The sequence below is a fragment of the Ahaetulla prasina genome, chromosome 2 (genome assembly GCF_028640845.1).
Source record: "Ahaetulla prasina isolate Xishuangbanna chromosome 2, ASM2864084v1, whole genome shotgun sequence".
NCBI classification, from domain to species: Eukaryota; Metazoa; Chordata; class Lepidosauria; order Squamata; family Colubridae; genus Ahaetulla; species Ahaetulla prasina.
Genome location: NC_080540.1, coordinates 242495576 through 242513206, shown reverse-complemented (window position 1 = coordinate 242513206; position 17631 = coordinate 242495576). Strand labels below are relative to the sequence as shown.

The 17631-nt window shown below is 38.4% G+C and overlaps 1 protein-coding gene across 8 annotated transcripts in view; it reads right to left on the bottom strand.

Annotated features, from left to right (window-relative positions):
- The window catches only part of SYK (spleen associated tyrosine kinase), a 43775-nt gene extending 29706 nt beyond the window's left edge, over nucleotides 1-14069 (bottom strand). For 2 of the 8 annotated variants that reach the window (XM_058169041.1, XM_058169040.1), the window contains exons 1-2: nucleotides 13250-14069; nucleotides 2020-2478 (exon numbers count right to left, since the gene is read on the bottom strand). In XM_058169041.1, the coding sequence (XP_058025024.1) occupies nucleotides 2020-2427 (408 nt within the window). In that variant the 5' untranslated portion in view covers nucleotides 2428-2478; nucleotides 13250-14069. Of the gene's footprint in view, nucleotides 1-2019; nucleotides 2479-4814; nucleotides 4835-6938; nucleotides 7016-12116; nucleotides 12644-12878; nucleotides 13212-13249 lie in introns of those variants that run through there. The other 6 variants (XM_058169038.1, XM_058169035.1, XM_058169033.1 and 3 more) reach the window with 6 other exon arrangements.
- Between the last annotated feature and the right edge of the window lie 3562 nt (nucleotides 14070-17631).

The window sequence follows — 17631 nt, the reverse complement described above, 5'->3', positions numbered from 1 at the left end:
AGAGTCTATCAAGAGTTATGAATTTTAGCATGTCCCAAATACCGGTTGCACATAAACATCAGTAAGACAGGAGTATGGCTCCATTTTGTGAGCAGCCCAGAGGCATCTCGTTGGACACCGTGAACAAGGAAATGCTGGACTAAGATCGATCTTAGTCAGCTCCAACAGGAATGTTTTTATGAGAACAAATTTGAAACATGGAAAATAATACAATATATCTGAAAGTAAAAAAATATATGAATAAATGTTGTCTAGAAATATCATGGTCAGTGTTTCCAAAATAACAAATTGAATTACATGTATATATAACTGGGAAATTCCACGTATTCTGAAATCCATTCTCAAATTAAAAGAAAAAATGTTCCACCCAGCAATAGTAGTATGTTAATTAGGGAGTACAACAAGCATGCTATTCCAAGTTGTGGTTTTGGTTCACCTCTTTTTTTTCTTACGCTTTTACATTCAGTGGTGCTTTAAAGTTTGTAAACCTTTTGAATTTTTAATATTTCTCCCCAAGTATGGCCTAAAATATGGTACGTTCTGCACACGAGTTTCAAAATTAGGTTCACCTACTTTTGCCCCACTTAAATATGTAGCTTTGGATTATTTTCCTCAATAAATAAATGAATATGTATAGTGTTTTTAACTCGTTTGTTTAATTGGGTTCTCTTTATCTATTTTTAGGATTTGTGTGGAAATCAGATCACAGGTCACACTTATGCAAAAATACTGAAAATCCAAAAGGGTTCATAAACTTTTAAGCATCACTGCACTTCTTATTTGTGGAACAAGGACAGCGGCATGTCAGAAGGTGGGTATGTGGCAAGCCTGATCTATTTTTGCAGTTCACAGAAAATGCTCAAAACAAAATGGCTTAAATACACGCCAGAGTTCCCCACCATTTTAAAGGGATAAATACATGTATCACTTTAAAATGGTGGGAAACTATGGCATGTAGTTTATGGTGGAAATTAAAATGGTATGAAGTTAAAATAGTGGGAAAATATGTCAAATGTAGTTTAAATCCTAAAATAAGGTTCAAGTAAAGGTAGTTCTCCACTTAAAACCACACTGAAACTGGAATTCCCACTGATAAGCAAGATGGTTGTTAAGTGAGATACGGCTGATTTTATAACCTTTTTGCCATGTTGTTAAGCGAATTACTGCAGTTGTTAATTGAATCGCGCAGTCAATTCAAGGGACGTGCATAAGAGCACCAGCGTGCCTACCGTTCCTGTCCTAATGTTCCCTTTGATTGTATTCAGTTTGTATGGTTATTTCATGCTTATACTTATATATATTGTTGTGTTTGACAAAATAAATAAATAAATAAATAAATAAATAAATATCTTTAAAAGGCTCCAGTTTCCATCATTGACTTGCTTGTCAGATGCTGGGTACGAATGTCATGAACGATGATGACATGACCCCAGAATCTGCAATTGTCATAAATATATGCCAGTTGTCAAGCACCCGAATTTTGATCATGTGATTGTGGGATACTATGACAATAATTAATGTGAGGATTGGCATAAGTCACTTTTTTTCAGTGCTGTTGTAACTTCAGAAGGTTGCTAAATGGATGGTTTTAAGCTGAGGATGTCTATACTGAACAAATACAGTATAGGAACCAACTTCAATTTCCATCCCAAAACTCCAGAAAAATTGGAAATCCTGGCTTTGTCCACGTATATGACATGCTCCTGGATACTTTCCAACTATAGCCACTAACCTCCCCAAAGCAAAAGAGGAAAAACTACAGAAAATGAACCCTAAAGGTGCTTTTTCAAAAGAAAACTGGACTTCCTATTTTTTTTTTTGAAGATGTTTTGTTTCTCATCCAAGAAGCTTCTTCAGCTCTGAGGAAGAAGCAGCTTCCAGAGCTGAATAAACTTTTTGGATGAGAAGCAAAACAGAAAGTCCATTTGCCTCTTGAAAAAGCACCTTTGGGACAACCATGACCTCGATGATTGAGAATCTCCATAGACGTTCAGAAAAGGACAAAAAAAATAATCTTACAGATAAATTCCAGGTTTGTTTAACGTATTCTTTGATTAGATTTTCCTTCAAGTCCTCAAATTGACTTGTTTTTGGTTCCACTCCTGGCGGCCGATTACATGGTTTCCTGAGTAAACACACGAGACCATCAATTTCATCTGAGTGGTAGTCGATGAGTTCCACAGGACTCCGGTGAGATTTCCCTCCAGTAATAGCATAAGTGCCATTAATTTGCCTCTCAATGGTATAATGATAAACCTTTCCACAGTTTGCCAGAGATAAAGCAAAACCACCCAGATAGTTTCGGCTCTGTCGCAGCAAGTACAGTCCGTTGTTTAGTCCTTCATGCAACAGGTAATCTTCAGCTTCTTCACGTGTGATGTTGCCAAAAAAATAGGATAGGTGGCTAACAGAATCAGAACTTGCCATTTTTCTCCCACTACTTCTCTTTACTTGTCTGCTTTTGAGGCTATATTACACCTAGAAAGAATTTTAAAAAAACACAAGTTAGTGACACTTTTGTGTGAATGTATGTTATTTTGTATGCTACCCTGATGATCTTATTGAAACCAAGAGATGGAAATATACACAATTCGATCATGAAAAATAATCAACGGCTCATAATCATAAAAATCAAAGGGAAACAATATTTTCGCTGCCAACAATATGCTCATAATGCCCATAATGGGGGAAAATGTTTGTTTGTTTTTTTAAAAAACTTTTTCAATAAAAAAAAATAAAATAAATCTCCATTCCCACCCCATTCCAGGGGAAGGATACTGCAAAATCCCCATTCCCTTCCCACTCCTGGGGGTAGGATATTGCAAAATCTCTATTCCCACCCCATTCTGGAGCCAGCCAGAGGTGTATTTGCCAGTTCTCCGAACTACTCAAAATTTCCGCTACCGGTTCTCTAAAATCTGTCAGAACCTGCTGAATAGCACCCCTGATTCTGTGACTTCTGAAATGCCTTCTAACCCTTTAAGAATACCTTCATTCTTGGTCAAAAGAGGGAAGGGGCTTGGAGTAGAGCAAGTACCCACACAAGAGCACAAACAGATTCCAGCAGCTTAAGGATAACCTGACAGGAGGTTAGGAGATAGGAGAACCTTCTCCATTCTTAAGGGTCCCAGCTGAAATCCATTTTTGTGAAAACAATGAAAAATATGAAACATTGCACCATTTGTGTTGAATTATTTTTCCATCATCTGCTTATTCAAATGGCTATATCTAAACTATATATTCAAATATATAACATGAAGTTTCCTTCAGCTCTTCTATCTCCTCAGGAAAAGCATTTGGAAAAATATTACTAAATTTCTTTTTTAACTGAAACTATTAGCTAACTCTGGCCCACTTCTTATCTAAATACTTCTTTTGCCAACTTCTTTGCCCATGTAATTTGCTTCAGGTTTTTTCATATATATTTAGCTGAAAGTTTCCCAAAGTCCTTTAAGGGTTTTTTTTTTTCCTTTTCAACATTCTATTGAACTGGAAGTAATTTTTAAAAATCGTTGATATGTTTTGGATTATCAGATTAATTCCCAATAGAGTGAAAAATCCAAAAATAATTTTGTTTTAATAACTTTGGTTTTACCCTAAGTTAACTCAGGTAAAAGAAACATTTGAATTAAAATGGCTATAATGTAGAATTGTCAATAATGTAGATATTTCACCATCCTTCTATTGCATACAGGCTGAAGGAGTATACTTTCCTTAAAAGTTTATAGGTACATGTACAAAACTGCACATCAGTTCTGAAATAAAGAACTTTCTAGCTTAGCTTTATTCACTGAAGTGTGACTTGTTTGCATATGAATCCAAGCAAACAGTTTGTCTATACTGGTGCACATTACTCAGACATATATACTACTGATGTACTAAGCCTTCTAAAAACCAATTGCTCTTTTATACTAAGAGCTGCTGAATGATAGAAAAACTGTGTTTGCTTAGAATTCTGCAGTTATGACTGTATCTTTGGACTATTTCTTAGAAACTGTTTATATTTTATTTTATTTTTTATTTTATCAAACTTGTATGCCACCCATCTTGCTAAGACGGGCTGAGGGCTATTGGAATATCCTTTTAAAATTATTTTAACTTTACTCAGTTTAATTTTATTTTAAATTAAAAATTCATAGTTTCTAAATTAATGTCTGATCTGAGAATATTAATAACAGATGAGCATTATTTGCTATGATTCTTAGAGATTTGCAGTGGGGTGGGAGAGAGGGAAAAATAAGATATAAACGTACACATGGATAGGATGTGGGAGGAATTATACAAATATGTACATATTAATATACATGTAAAGCAGTGGTGGGTTGCCCCAGTTCAGGCGACCTGGTAGCAGCAGGAGGCTTCGCCCACCCACCCAGATGTCATCAAAAATGCTCTGCGCATGCGCAGAAGCGCCGTGCGCTTGCATAGCAAGCGTGTGCGCCTGTGCGCTACTGATAGCAAACCAGTAGCCCTGGGATTTGAAACCCACTACTCATGTAAAGATGTATTTTATAAATGTATTTACTGTATAAAAAGACAAAAAATATGAGCAGACAAGACCTCTTACAAATTGAAGTTGAAATGGGACAGAATTAATATGTGCTTTTAAAAATGTGAACATCAGAGAACAGATTTGTCCCAGATTAGGCAGTTAGTACAAATCTTTTTCACTGTTCTTATTACCAGTATAATTTTCAAACTCCCCCCCCCCAACTAATATCATACATCAATCTTTTCAAGTAGAATGGATGAGCAGTTAGCAATTTTCTACTAAAGTCCAGCCACATGTATTTCATGTACTTCAAAAAATTTACCTGCAGATTTTGGAATTATTTCCAGCTATATACAAAGAGAAAGAAAAAATGCAACATGACAATATTCTTCAGCAAATAATTGCATTTCAATTGAAAGTAAATATGATTAAATTAAAATTCTTGCATGGACATATATCCTATCTTGCGCAAGCTAAAATAATAAATAATTGTTAAGAATAAAGTTTTTAAAAAAATTATTGGGAGTCTTATGCATATTTAATCGAGTCTTATGCATATTGGCATCAATAAGAGAGGCCAAATTTCAAGTACCAAATTAAGAAAGCCAGTTAGACTTTTTTTTTTAAAACAAGAAACCTCTAATTTTTCAAAGATTTTTTTAAAATGAAAACTTAGAAAGGCAAAAGTGTTTTCTGTCAAAAACTAGAAGTATTTCAGTGACGGAAGAGTCAGGATTATAGTTACAGTTAGCAAAACATGTCAGCCAGTAAAATAAGAGAAAAATCCCCTGAGAATTTTAATAGCCCATCTGCCTTCATCTATTTTTATAAATAATTTGTTAATGCTAGCAAACCAACACTACATGAAAAAGCCAACACTACTCCAAACGTGTTAGCTGCATTTCACTCTCCTGAAGATAATATTTAATATTGAAAATAAGATGCTATTTATGAAGTTTACAGTACAGCAGAGGAGAGGAAGCAATGGCTTTGAACTTAGCCTACCAAACATCTAAATGTATAAAGCAGAATGCAGAGAGTGATGGGGGGAGAGAGATTCATTCCAAAACAGATGGCTGTCCAGGATCTGCTTGAACACATCCTGTGAAAAGCAGTTGACTTTGTGTGTAAGTTAAAACTAGAACTCATGGCTTCCTGGTTTCTAGCTGGGTGCCTTAACTGGTTCTCATATAATGATTTCAAAGGTAATCAAATGACAGAACTGTCATATTCACACAACAGATTATAACCAGAATATATAGACATATAAATTACCGTAATAAATGGGATTATGGGTGGTGAGTCCTGACTTTGAGTTTATTTTTTGTGAAGGCAATATTTTATATCTTAACCTTAAAACCTGGACTTTTTATTTTACTATACATACAAGTAGTAATTATCTGCCAATTCTGTGAATAAACTGATAAAAAGCAACAAATCTCATCAAGCATAGCATAAAGAAAGAAAATTGTAATAATTTGCATATATGTGAAAATGTAGAGCCAGCATCTCGGGGAATCAATACATGACCATTAAAAGGTATACGTAATTTCAGAGCCAACAAAGCAATAAGCAAATATAAAATTTTACACATGAAAGTAAAGAAAATCAAGTGGAACAAAGTGATCTTTATGTATGTTCTACAGAGGAATTACTGAGTCTGTCATTTGCACCTCTATAACTGTCTGGTTCGGTTCTGCAACCCAACAAGAAAGACACAGACTTCAGAGGATAATTAGAACTGCAGAAAAAACAATTGCTACCAACCTGCCTTCCATTGAGGACCTGTATACTGCACGAATCAAGAAGAGGGCCGTGAAAATATTTGCAGATCCCTCGCATCCTGGACATAAACTGTTTCAACTCCTACCCTCAAAACGATGCTATAGAGCACTGCACACCAGAACAACTAGACACAAGAACAGTTTTTTCCCGAAGGCCATCACTCTGCTAAACAAATAATTCCATCAATACTGTCAAACTATTTACTGAATCTGCACTACTATTAATCTTCCATAGTTCCCATTACCAATCTCTTTCCATTTATGACTGTATAACTATAACTTGTTGCTGGCAATCCTTATGATTTATATTGATATATTGACCATCAATTGTGTTGTAAATGTTGTACCTTGATGAACGTATCTTTTTTTTTTTTTATGTACAGTGAGCGCATATGCACCAAGACAAATTCCTTGTGTGTCCAATCACACTTGGCCAATAAAAATTCTATTCTATTCTATTCTATTCTATTCTATTCTATTCTATTCTATTCTATTCTATTCTATTCTATTCTATTCTAATGATCTAAATGTTCCTCAATGTAAGTGAAGATATTCCTATTAAGCATGTCACTATAGCAGAATAGCTAAAGCCCATCCACTTCAATCTCCATAATCATGGATTGTTATATATAGCAATAACACATGATGAATTTTGAGCTTACTTTATGTTGCAAAGTTGCAGAGGATTTGATTTTTTCTTGTTACGCATCACTCTATTGCTCTGAAATCTCCCACATTTCTTGGACTGAAAAACCCATGTGTTTCCTTTAGAAATATTCCCATGGGATTGATCAAACATAAAAAATTAAAGAAGATGCAGGCAGAAATCTACAATAAGAGACAAGCTACTAACAAATACTTCTGCCCCCTAATTACTTGCAAAACCCTGGCATTCTACCCAATATGAATGTCACCAAAAGATTACTACATCGATTTAAAAAAAGTTAAGCAAACCAATCAAATTGAAAGACAATGGTAAAAAAAATTAGAAAAGATTTTATCACAGAATTACTATACAGTATATATGTATATATTATACAGTATATATAGATGCAGAATAATAATAACAAATATCCAGAAATACTTTGCAACTTCAAATTAAAAGCTGTTCATCAGCTGGATAATTTGGGTATCTATTTTTGCTGACCCATGAACTGAGGACAAGAACCATCTAGACTGCTAGAACACCCCTAGAATTTATATGCATAAATTGTGCACATAAATAATTCTCAAGCACAGTATTTTTAACTTATATATATTTTTTAACTTATATATACTTTTGTGACAAAAATTTAAAAAAAAACTATCTGTACGGTTGAAAATTAAAATTACTGAATTTAAAGGGTACAGATGGCAGGGTAAATTGAGGAAGAAGCAATGCTTATTTCTTTTTTAATTCTTCCTAAACAAATATCTTCTGAATACTTCCCTTTTGGCTGGTTTCATTTTTGGGTTAATACCTTGAAAGGAATAGATTAGAAACTACTTTGGGGAAGGTCCTTCAGTGAATCTTAGGCTTCTTTCAACATACTGTCCAATGCCCCTTCCTATTGGTCCTAGCAAATTTCATATGGTCTGACAGGGGAGTTTCCAAGATTGAATTTCTTCGTTTGTAATCGGTACTCCCTTTCCATTCCTGAAGGCAAAAATCTGACAAAATTTCTATGCTTCCGTGACATCATCAGAAGTTTTTTAACATAAACTTTATTAAACATAACTAAATGTGTCATTATGTAACTGTTAAAAACCTTGAGGTAAAGGCAGCATAATTTAAAATTGTCTTGCAGATCCAGTTACATGATACAGTACTTCTCTTTAAAATTCAGCCACAATGGAGCAGAGTATGTGATTCAGGCCTATGCTGTTGGCTTAGTCTAGTGAAGGACACAAGTGTTTTATTGTCTTGCCAGCCTGACAACTTACTGGCCTTTGGACACCTCCCCCCAAAAGGGGCATCAGATTCTTAATTACAAATTTCAGGGGGAAAATGAGCAGCAACTGTTGTAATTTATAACTGTGCTCATACAAGTAATGACTGACAAAATGCAATCCACAGATTCATAATAAATAAAACCAATAAATAAGATCAGTATCACTCAGCAGAAACAGAGAGATCTGTTAGGTTTGATTTCTTCTTCACTAGTCTTTTTTATCTCAGATTTGGTCCCTCTCATATGTAAATAAATCTGAATTTTTGATAACTCTTCATTGAAAGATCTTAACTAAACAAAATGTTCTCTCATCCCTATGTATTCTTGTATTGGTCTGGAAAACAGCCAAACATATAATGAGTGAATATTTATAGGGTAATTTAGAGTTGGCCAGATAAGGTTTGCCACATGACCATTACCTGAAAAACATTGACTGGAGTCTGAAACTCAGGCCTCACAGAAAAATGGAGGGTAAGTCTTATATCCCATTAGCAAAATTAGGTCTAAGTCCCTTCCCTGTTCTCACTGGTTACTGAAAAAGTTGTAGATACCTGTTTTGAGACCCATTATTGGGTCTCAATCAGTGTTGGGATTCAAATTTTTTTACTACTGGTTCTGTGGGCATGGTTTGGTGGGTGTGGCATGGCTTGGTGGGCGTGGCAGGGGAAGGATACTGTAAAATCTCCATTCCCACCCCACTCCAGGGGAAGGTTACTGCAAAATCCACATTTCCTCCCTATCATCTGGGACTCGGGAGGCAGAGAATAGATGCGGGTGGGGCCAGTCAGCAGTGGTATTTACCGCTGAGTTCTCTGAACTACTCAAAATTTCTGCTACTGGTTCTCCAGAACTGGTCAGAACCTGCTGAATACACCTCTGGTCTCAATATACCCAATATACTTCCATACAGTTGTGGTTGTCAAGCACAAAGCCAGCTGGTTGACTTTGGGCCAGTCACTCTCTCCCTCTCTCAGTCTTAACAAGGAAGCAATGGCAAACCACTTGCAAAAATGGTAACAAGAAAACTGCAGGGACTTGTCGAGGCAATTGCCAGGAGCCATGACTGACTAAAAGCATGCAGGTGCACACACGCACCCAATATTTTCATACACTAAGATTAGACAGTCTTATGAAATTCAGTAAAATTAGTCTGAGGGAAAAATGTACACATTTGTAGTTTTGCAGCCAAATTGTATGTGTCAACAGGATTGTTAAATGAATTTAAATATATAAGGTTTAAAGGATATATTAAGGGATAGAAAACAATTGCCCATAAGATAACCATGACCATTAACATAACATGACCATTCAGATAAGAACATAACTTCTTATCTGAATGGTCTAAAACTTGGCAACTCCAAATCTCAACCAGTAAATGCTCAGTCTTACATATTGGAAAAAAGAACCTAAACACTAAGTACAAGTTTGATGGACATTACCTTACTGATTACCCCACCCTGTTAAAGAGCTTAGAGTTTTCATATCAAATGATCTAAATGTCAAAGCCCACTGTAACTACATTGCAAAAAAGGCTTTAAAAGTTGTAAACCTAATCTTACGTAGCTTCTTCTCCAAAAACACTACACTACTAACCAGAGCATATAAAACATTTGCTAGACCAATTCTTGAATACAGCTCGACCGTTTGGAACCCATACCATATTTCTGACATCAATACAATTGAACGTGTCCAGAAATATTTTACAAGAAGAGTACTCCACTCCTCTGAATACAACAAAATACCTTATGCCAACAGACTTGAAATCCTAGATTTAGAAAATTTAGAACTACGCCGCCTTCGACATGACCTGAGTTTAACTCATAGAATCATCTATTACAATGTCCTTCCTGTCAAAGACTACTTCAGCTTCAATTGCAACAATACACGAGCACACAATAGATTTAAGCTTAATGTTAACCGCTCCAATCTTGATTGCAGAAAATATTACTTCAGTAACAGAGTTGTTAATGCTTGGAATACACTACCTGACTCTGTGGTCTCTTCCCAAAATCCCAAAAGCTTCAACCAAAAACTATCTACCATTGACCTCACCCCATTCCTAAGAGGTCTGTAAAGGGCGTGCATAAGAGCACAAACGTGCCTACCATTCCTGTCCTATTGTTTTCTTTCGTTATATCCAATTAATATAGTTATTACATACGTATACTCATATATATATGATTATATATTGTATAATTATTTCATGCTTATGCTTATATATACTGTGTGACAAAAATAAATAAATAAATAAAACATGTTTATTACAGGGGCTGAAGTAATCAAAATCTTTGCATGCAATCAACAGCCCTATTTATTTATGGTCTGCATTCATGTTGCCTGGTTACCTATGGTAAGGCAGAGTTGTTTTGAATTACTTTCTCACACTTTCTCAGGACTATTGTAATTTTTTCTCCCTTAACGATTCAATCAGTCTTTCCGCAAGATAAACTCTAAGAAAGGTCAGCAACCTGCGGTGTTACAGTTAAATCAGATTAATGGATGAATCACCTCTCCCTAGTTGTACTGTATCCCATTTCACCCAGTAGGAGGGGATGATCCAGGTGTCATCTACTAAGATGTGTCATCTGTTCAGGCTCAGGAAGAGAACTTCTTTATTGTGGTACCTGGTCTTTGGACCCCCTCTTCCCCGAGATTAGATTGCAAAGCTTTGAGGAAGCGGCTTTGCCTCTGGACTTGGAGATCCAGATGTGTGGCAAAACCTGCCAATGGCTATACTGAACTTTGCTGAAGTGTTTCTGGAACACTGCTATTGATTTTATTTAATAATTTTAATTATAATTAAAATTATATGCTTTTATGTGGTTTTATACTGTATTTTTATTGTTTTTAGTTCTGCTTTTTTCATTGTTGTGAGCTCCCCAGTTAAATTTTCGAGATGGGCAAATATCGGTAAATGAATCAATAAATGGCCCATCATCCCAGGGCTAGGACCTCCATCCAGCCATGGGCTCTGTATTTCTATTTCTCCTCCATCTGCCCAAGAGACCAAAACCCCAGTTCTTTTTCCCCCCATGGACAAAAGGATACTGTACTGACTTGGAATCCCTTGCACAAGGTCACTATTTTCATTAGTAACATCCATAAAACCTGTCACTACATCCCACCCTAATATTCTTTCTACCTAGCCTCCCTTGCCATATCTGTTTCATTCTTTTCTTAGCTGCCTGTCCTTGGAGAAGACCATCACTGCTCTCAACTGCAGCAGCTAAATTGAAGAATTTGCAACCTTTGTTTAGGTCCAGTGGTGACATGCTGCCCACTAATTGCAGAGGGAAAGGGGGCAGTTTACAGAAAAGGGAGAAGATTTGGACTTATTGGGAGACAGACAGAAAGAGAATCTCTCTTTACTCAGTCCCCTCATGGCAGCATCAAGAAGTACTGCCCACCCCTGTGAAGATGGCAACTGTATCTTGAATCCTATTTGATAGGGCCTACAGGTTTCTGAGTTATTCAAAAGTGAAATTAGCCTGTAACTTAGTCTATCCGTTTCCCACCTCCAGAATTTGTCAATAGTACCCATTCAAAGTCATGAGGGTGTTTCTCTGCAGAATAATTCTAAGGGGATAAAACAAGGAAAAAACAAAGACCCCAAAGGACTGTTCTTAAATAACAGTGATATACAGACTGCAATACAAATTGAAGGTTTGTCCTAAATTGATACGAAAGCCAGTCTGGTGTAGTAGTTAAGACATCAGGCTAGAAACCAGGAATTCTAGTCCTGCCTTGGATTCTAGGAAGGAGGCAGTGGCAAAGAAAATTGCAGGAACTGATCCAGGAGTCAACACTGACTCACAGGCACAAAACATCCAAAACACAGCCTAAGAAGTTAAAAATCAGACCTAACCCCCCCCCCCCCCCAATCAAGCATGAGACAAAAGCAAATGAAACCTGTGAAGTTGTTCGTGAAGGATCTTAACTTCCAATCCCATTTCATTCTCTCCTCCTGTAGGCAGATGGATTATGATCAACAATTCTGTACACATTATTCTGATTCCTGGTTTCCCCTCCTGCCATCTGCATCAAGCCACCCTATTTCTGCACTTATTGTAAAACAGCTTCTTTTACTTCCCTATCTTGTGTAGCCCAGAAGGCATTTTTACTTTTTTTTTTTTTTGAAGCACAACTCACTGTGTTAAGATTCATCCGCCAAACAGATAAAATCACGCCTATAAGGGCAACTTTTGTCACATTGATCTGCGCACTAATATAACAGGCAAGAAAAACAACAACAATGTGAAACAAAATTGTGCCTGACAAAACAATAACAACAAAAAAAACCCCTTCCACTTGTAGTCTGTATATTATGAAATCTTTCACAAAGAAAAGCTATTTTGAGTTGACTTCAGGAGCAATGGAGTTTTCACTTCAGTTCTGTCAATGCCTGTATGAAACAAAACAAAAAAAATCTTCAAAAAAAACAACAACCCTACTGTTTATCTGTGCTTCCACCTATCTATTATCCATAATTATCCATAGACATAAATCAACCTGTCACAGCCTAGTGAAACTCCAGTTTCGTTGGACCATAACCACCAACCATTTCGAGTTGGTTGTATTGGACCAACCATTTTCAGAGAGAAGGCGAGAACTGTAACCTAACGCAGCCGCGATTTTTTCAAGCAGTTTTTCAAGGAGTTCGCCCCGACAAACCTGCTTTCTTTTCCATCCTCCTCTTTTCACCATGGGGCACGCCTCTTTCCCCGAAATGATTCATTCCCTTGCCTTGCTTCTGCTGAGCCCGATCCCACGTCCCGCCTTCCAAACGACCTTTTTGGCATATATTTCTTGCTTTGGAGGGCATTCTCCTCCAGGTTACTCACACCTTCCCAAACTTGACAGAAGTAGGGAAACTTGAAGTCGGACCTCGGGTTTTCCTCCTCCCCCTCCTCCTCCGTCTCCCGCAGTTACCCAACTCCAAATCTTGGCTGACATTAATCTAAAAGAGGGGGATCCCGAAGCCCCTTTCTGTCACCACCATCCCCCCCCCGGTCTCTCGAAATTGGGAAAGGAACGCCTCTTACTTGAGAAACCGACGGGTGGTGGGAACCTCCGACAGGGGCGTCTCCTCACCAGCCCCTGCCTTTGCAGCGGAGGGAGGGAATGAATTTGCGCTCGCAAGGGAGATCCTCGTCGGTTTGCGCCTTCAGGATCTCGGCGGCGAGGTTTCGCCCACCCCACCCCCACCAACCCCTTCCAGCTTCAGCTCCCAAATCGGCGCGCTTCTTGACACGACGCCTCGGCTTTTTTCTGCCCACGCCTGCTAGGCGCCTCTGAAGTCCCGGTTCAGGATGAGTGGAGCGCTCGCTTCCTCATTTTCTCCCTCGCAGCCCCAACTATTTCCTCAGCGCGGAGGCTCAGCTGAGCAACACTTCCTCGACGGACGACGGACGCAGCTGTCTTCATTTGCTTAAGAGCCTTTCGGGCCGATTAGGGAAGGAGCGGAAAAGAGCCAGCTTTAGGCAAGCAACCTGTTCAAACCGGGCAACGGGCGCTTCCAGGACTTCCGTGGCACCTTCAAACGTCGAGCTTTCGCCTGCAAGTCTGGCAGAAAAGTTTGGGGAATTAACATTGGTTGTCACAGTCCACCGCCTGCTTCTGAAACCGGTGAACCCGCAGGACTTTGGCTTATGTTTAAAACTTTCCAGAGGGATAGCTGGATTAGTCTGCCACTACAAAAACAGCAGACTGATTGTAGGTTTCTTTTAATACCGATGTGGTTTGGCATGGACTTTGTGGATTACCTCCACTTGTTTTATTAGGTTTATTAACTCGATAATAAACGTGAGCCCTCTTTTCTGTAAACTCTTAAACTGAAAACAAGATACCTAAGACCACAAATAGGGGATACTTGATTTGATAAGATTTGTTTGATTTTGTTCCTCAGATTGCCTGCTATGTTGACTCTGAAGGAAAACAAAAAATCTGACATGAGAAGTGATCTAACTCTCTTTCGTTTTTTTTACTTCTTCAGCATAACTTAAGGTACCTGGAAGAAGGTCTCTAGGGGAGGCTTCCCAGATAGGCAGCGGCTAGCGGGCCTTTTGCTTCTGTCCCACTTCGTAGGATGCAAGAAAGCAAGAAAAGGCACCGTCTTGCTTTTTCTCTCAGGGAAGCTAGTCAGTTCATAGGGCCCACATTGGTAACCTGAGACATGAGCGCAAACAGTTCATCTTACTCAGTGGTGAAATTCAAATTTTTTAATTACTGGTTCTGTGGGCGTGGCTTGGTGGGCATGGCAGGGGAAGGATGCTGTAAAATCTCCATTTCTGTTGTGTCTTGCCCGCCCTCACCCACAGCCAGGGTCTTCTTATCTGCTTCCGAACGCTGAGGAATGTCCTGGTATGCCTCCCGGCCCCAGCCCTGGCTCCATGCCCAGACAGGCTGAGGAGGAGGGAGCACCTCCCAGCCCCAGCCCTGGCTCCATGCCCAGGCAAACGGAGCAACTAGACCCCTCCCCCTCCCCCACAGCATGTGAGCCTGAGGGAGGTCTATTACCAACAGCTGCCGACTGGAGTGACCCTCGCTTCAGAAGAATTGATAGGCGGCGGCGTCAGAAGGAAGGGAGGGGCAGGCCTGGATAAGTGCTGAGTCATGGAGCCACACCCCATGGCCTATATAAAGGATCTGCTTTCTGGCAGTCTCTGAGTCAGGCAAAGTCAAACATATCTTGCTGAAGTCACTTTCTGGTCTCCTGCCTGCCTTGAGGACTTTGCTAGGACTTTGGCAGAGCTGCAGAGGCACGCCTGATTTGGATTTCCCTGACCCGGCCGTCAGCGGAAGAGTGGGACACGACAATTTCCTCCCCACTCGGGCCAGTCAGAGATGGTATTTGCCGGTTTTCCGAACTACTCAAAATTTCCGCTACCGGTTCTCTAGAACCTGTCAGAACCTGCTGGATTTCAACCCTGATCTTGCTCCGGGGGGGGGGGGTTGGGTTAGAAAATGGAACAATAATGAGAAACCACTTCATTCACTCACTTGCTGGTGCTCTCCCCTCTCCATGGCATCCTAATGAGAACTGAGCCAAAATAGCCCATATTTACATATCAACCAATGAGAGAATTGAACTTGTGCAAGAATATAGTCCTTTGTAAAGGAGAAAACAGGTGAACCATTACTCTTTGGAGGACAGGAAAAGTACAACATGGAGGCAAGAAGCAGCTATTTTTGTGAATGTGGATGGAGTAGATAAGTGTGCTAAAGAAGAGAGACCAATAGTTCTTACTGAACTTTTGCACTGTTCCAAAGCCTAAGACAGAATATAATAATGACTCTTTTGCTACTCAATCTTTCCTTTGATTATTCAACATGCACGTTGAGCATGGAAACAGCCTTCTCATCTGCAGACCTGATTTTTTTCTCCAGGCAATACACTGGTATGCCAAATGTTGTTTGTTGTGCCATTCAGAAAAACGGCTTTTGTTGAACCTCTCCAAAAATCAGGCAACAGGTACAGTCTGTCAGACTTCACAGTTGGGTAGAGAAGGTCCTGTATCAGTGGAGTTTGTGCATTTATTTATACACAGTAATTTTTTAGACATATTTAGCTACTATCTTGAAAAAGTACCTGAACCATCTGCATCAAATTCCTTAGGTTTATGTTAAATGAGCCCATGGAGGGGGGAAAATATCAGGGCTTTCAAAAAAAAAAAAAAGTCCTTAGCCTTTACATGTAGTCTTACAACCATTCCTTTAGTGACTGTTCAAAGTTACAACAGCAGTAAAAAAAGTGACATCTGACCATTTTTTACCCTTATGACCATTGCAGTATCATGGTAACATGATCAAAATATTTGGATGCTTGGCAACTGATGTGTATTTGATGGTTGCAGTGCGCCAGGATCATGTGATATCCCCTTTTCTGACAACCAAAGTTAATGCAGAAGTGTTCACTTAACAACCGTGTTACTAATTTAACAACTGCATTGAGTCACTTAACGCCTGTGGCAAGAAAAGTTGTAAAATGGGACAAAACTGACTTAACAACTGTCCTGGTTAGCAATGGAAATGTTAGACTCAATTGTGCTCATAAGTCGAGGACTATCTGTATTGTCTATATTTGACACTCAATTCCATATATTCCAGTTAACAAATGCAGCAGTATCATACATAGTACCCTGTTTCCCCAAAAATAAGACATCCCTTGATAATAATTAGGCTTTTGAGCGCATGCGCTAAAATAAGCCTCCCCCTGAAAATAAGCCCTCCCTGAAAATATTTAAATACAGAGCTGGAAATTGAGTAAGACGGCAAGAGGAGTGCCATCTTGCTCCATGTGCCTCAAAATAATAAGACTTCCCTGAAAATAAGACCAAGTGCTTATTTCGGGGTTCAAAAAAAAATATAAGACAGGGTCTTATTTTCGGAGGAACACAGTACACTGAAAGCTTTATACTGTGCTTCTTTTCAAATTGTGTTTAGGAACATTTTTTTTTCCAATTTTCCCTGCAGTGAATTCCCAGAATGCCAGGACATTCACAGCCACTCCTATGCAAAGGTGTGAACAGTGAAAAAGTTAAGAATAAGTTATGCAAGATCTGGATATCTGTCATTTCAAAATTTCCCAACCAGCTGGTTAAGTCAGTTTCTTTCTTTCAGATATTATATTGTATTGACAGGAATAAGAGGAATAATGATAGTAAATGTATTGGAAATAGATACAAAAACACACTGCTTTTATTGTTTCATGTCTCTGGAGTGAAAAATAGTTCCAAATATTGATATTAAACAGTTAAGTTAAATTAAATAAAGGTATTAGCCATTATGTTGAATAAATCTTTCATAAAATAAGTATTTGCTTTCTTCTGAGTCACCCAGATATTTCACTGATTGTATACTGATGATTCCTCTCTGTATAGGTAGTCCTTGACTTATGACCACAATTGAGCCCACAATTTCTATTGTTAAGTGAGACTGTGTTAAGTGAGTTTTGCACCATTTTACAACCTTTCTTGCCACACCTGTTAAATGAGTCACTGCAGTTGATAAGTTAGTAATCCGGTTGGTAAATGAATCCGACTTCCCCGTTGCCTTTGCTTCACAGAAGGTCGCAAAAGGGGATCACATGACCCCAGGACACAGCAATGGCCGTAAGTATGAACCAGTTACTGAGCATCTGAATTTTGATCATGTGATCAAGGGGATGCTATACAGGTTGTAACTGTGAAAAATGGTCATAAGTCACTTTTTTCAATATCGTTGTAACTTTGAACAGTCACTAAATAAACTATTCTAAGTTGAGGACTACCTGTAGTTCTGTGTAGATCTCATGCTGCTAAAATGGTTTCTTTCGATGTGCATAGAGTATTGCCTTTATTGACATTTGGAACCCATTTGCTATCATCACACCATTTAATTCTGTGTTTCTTCAAGTGTTTTGAAATAAGCTTAAAGATGCAATTCT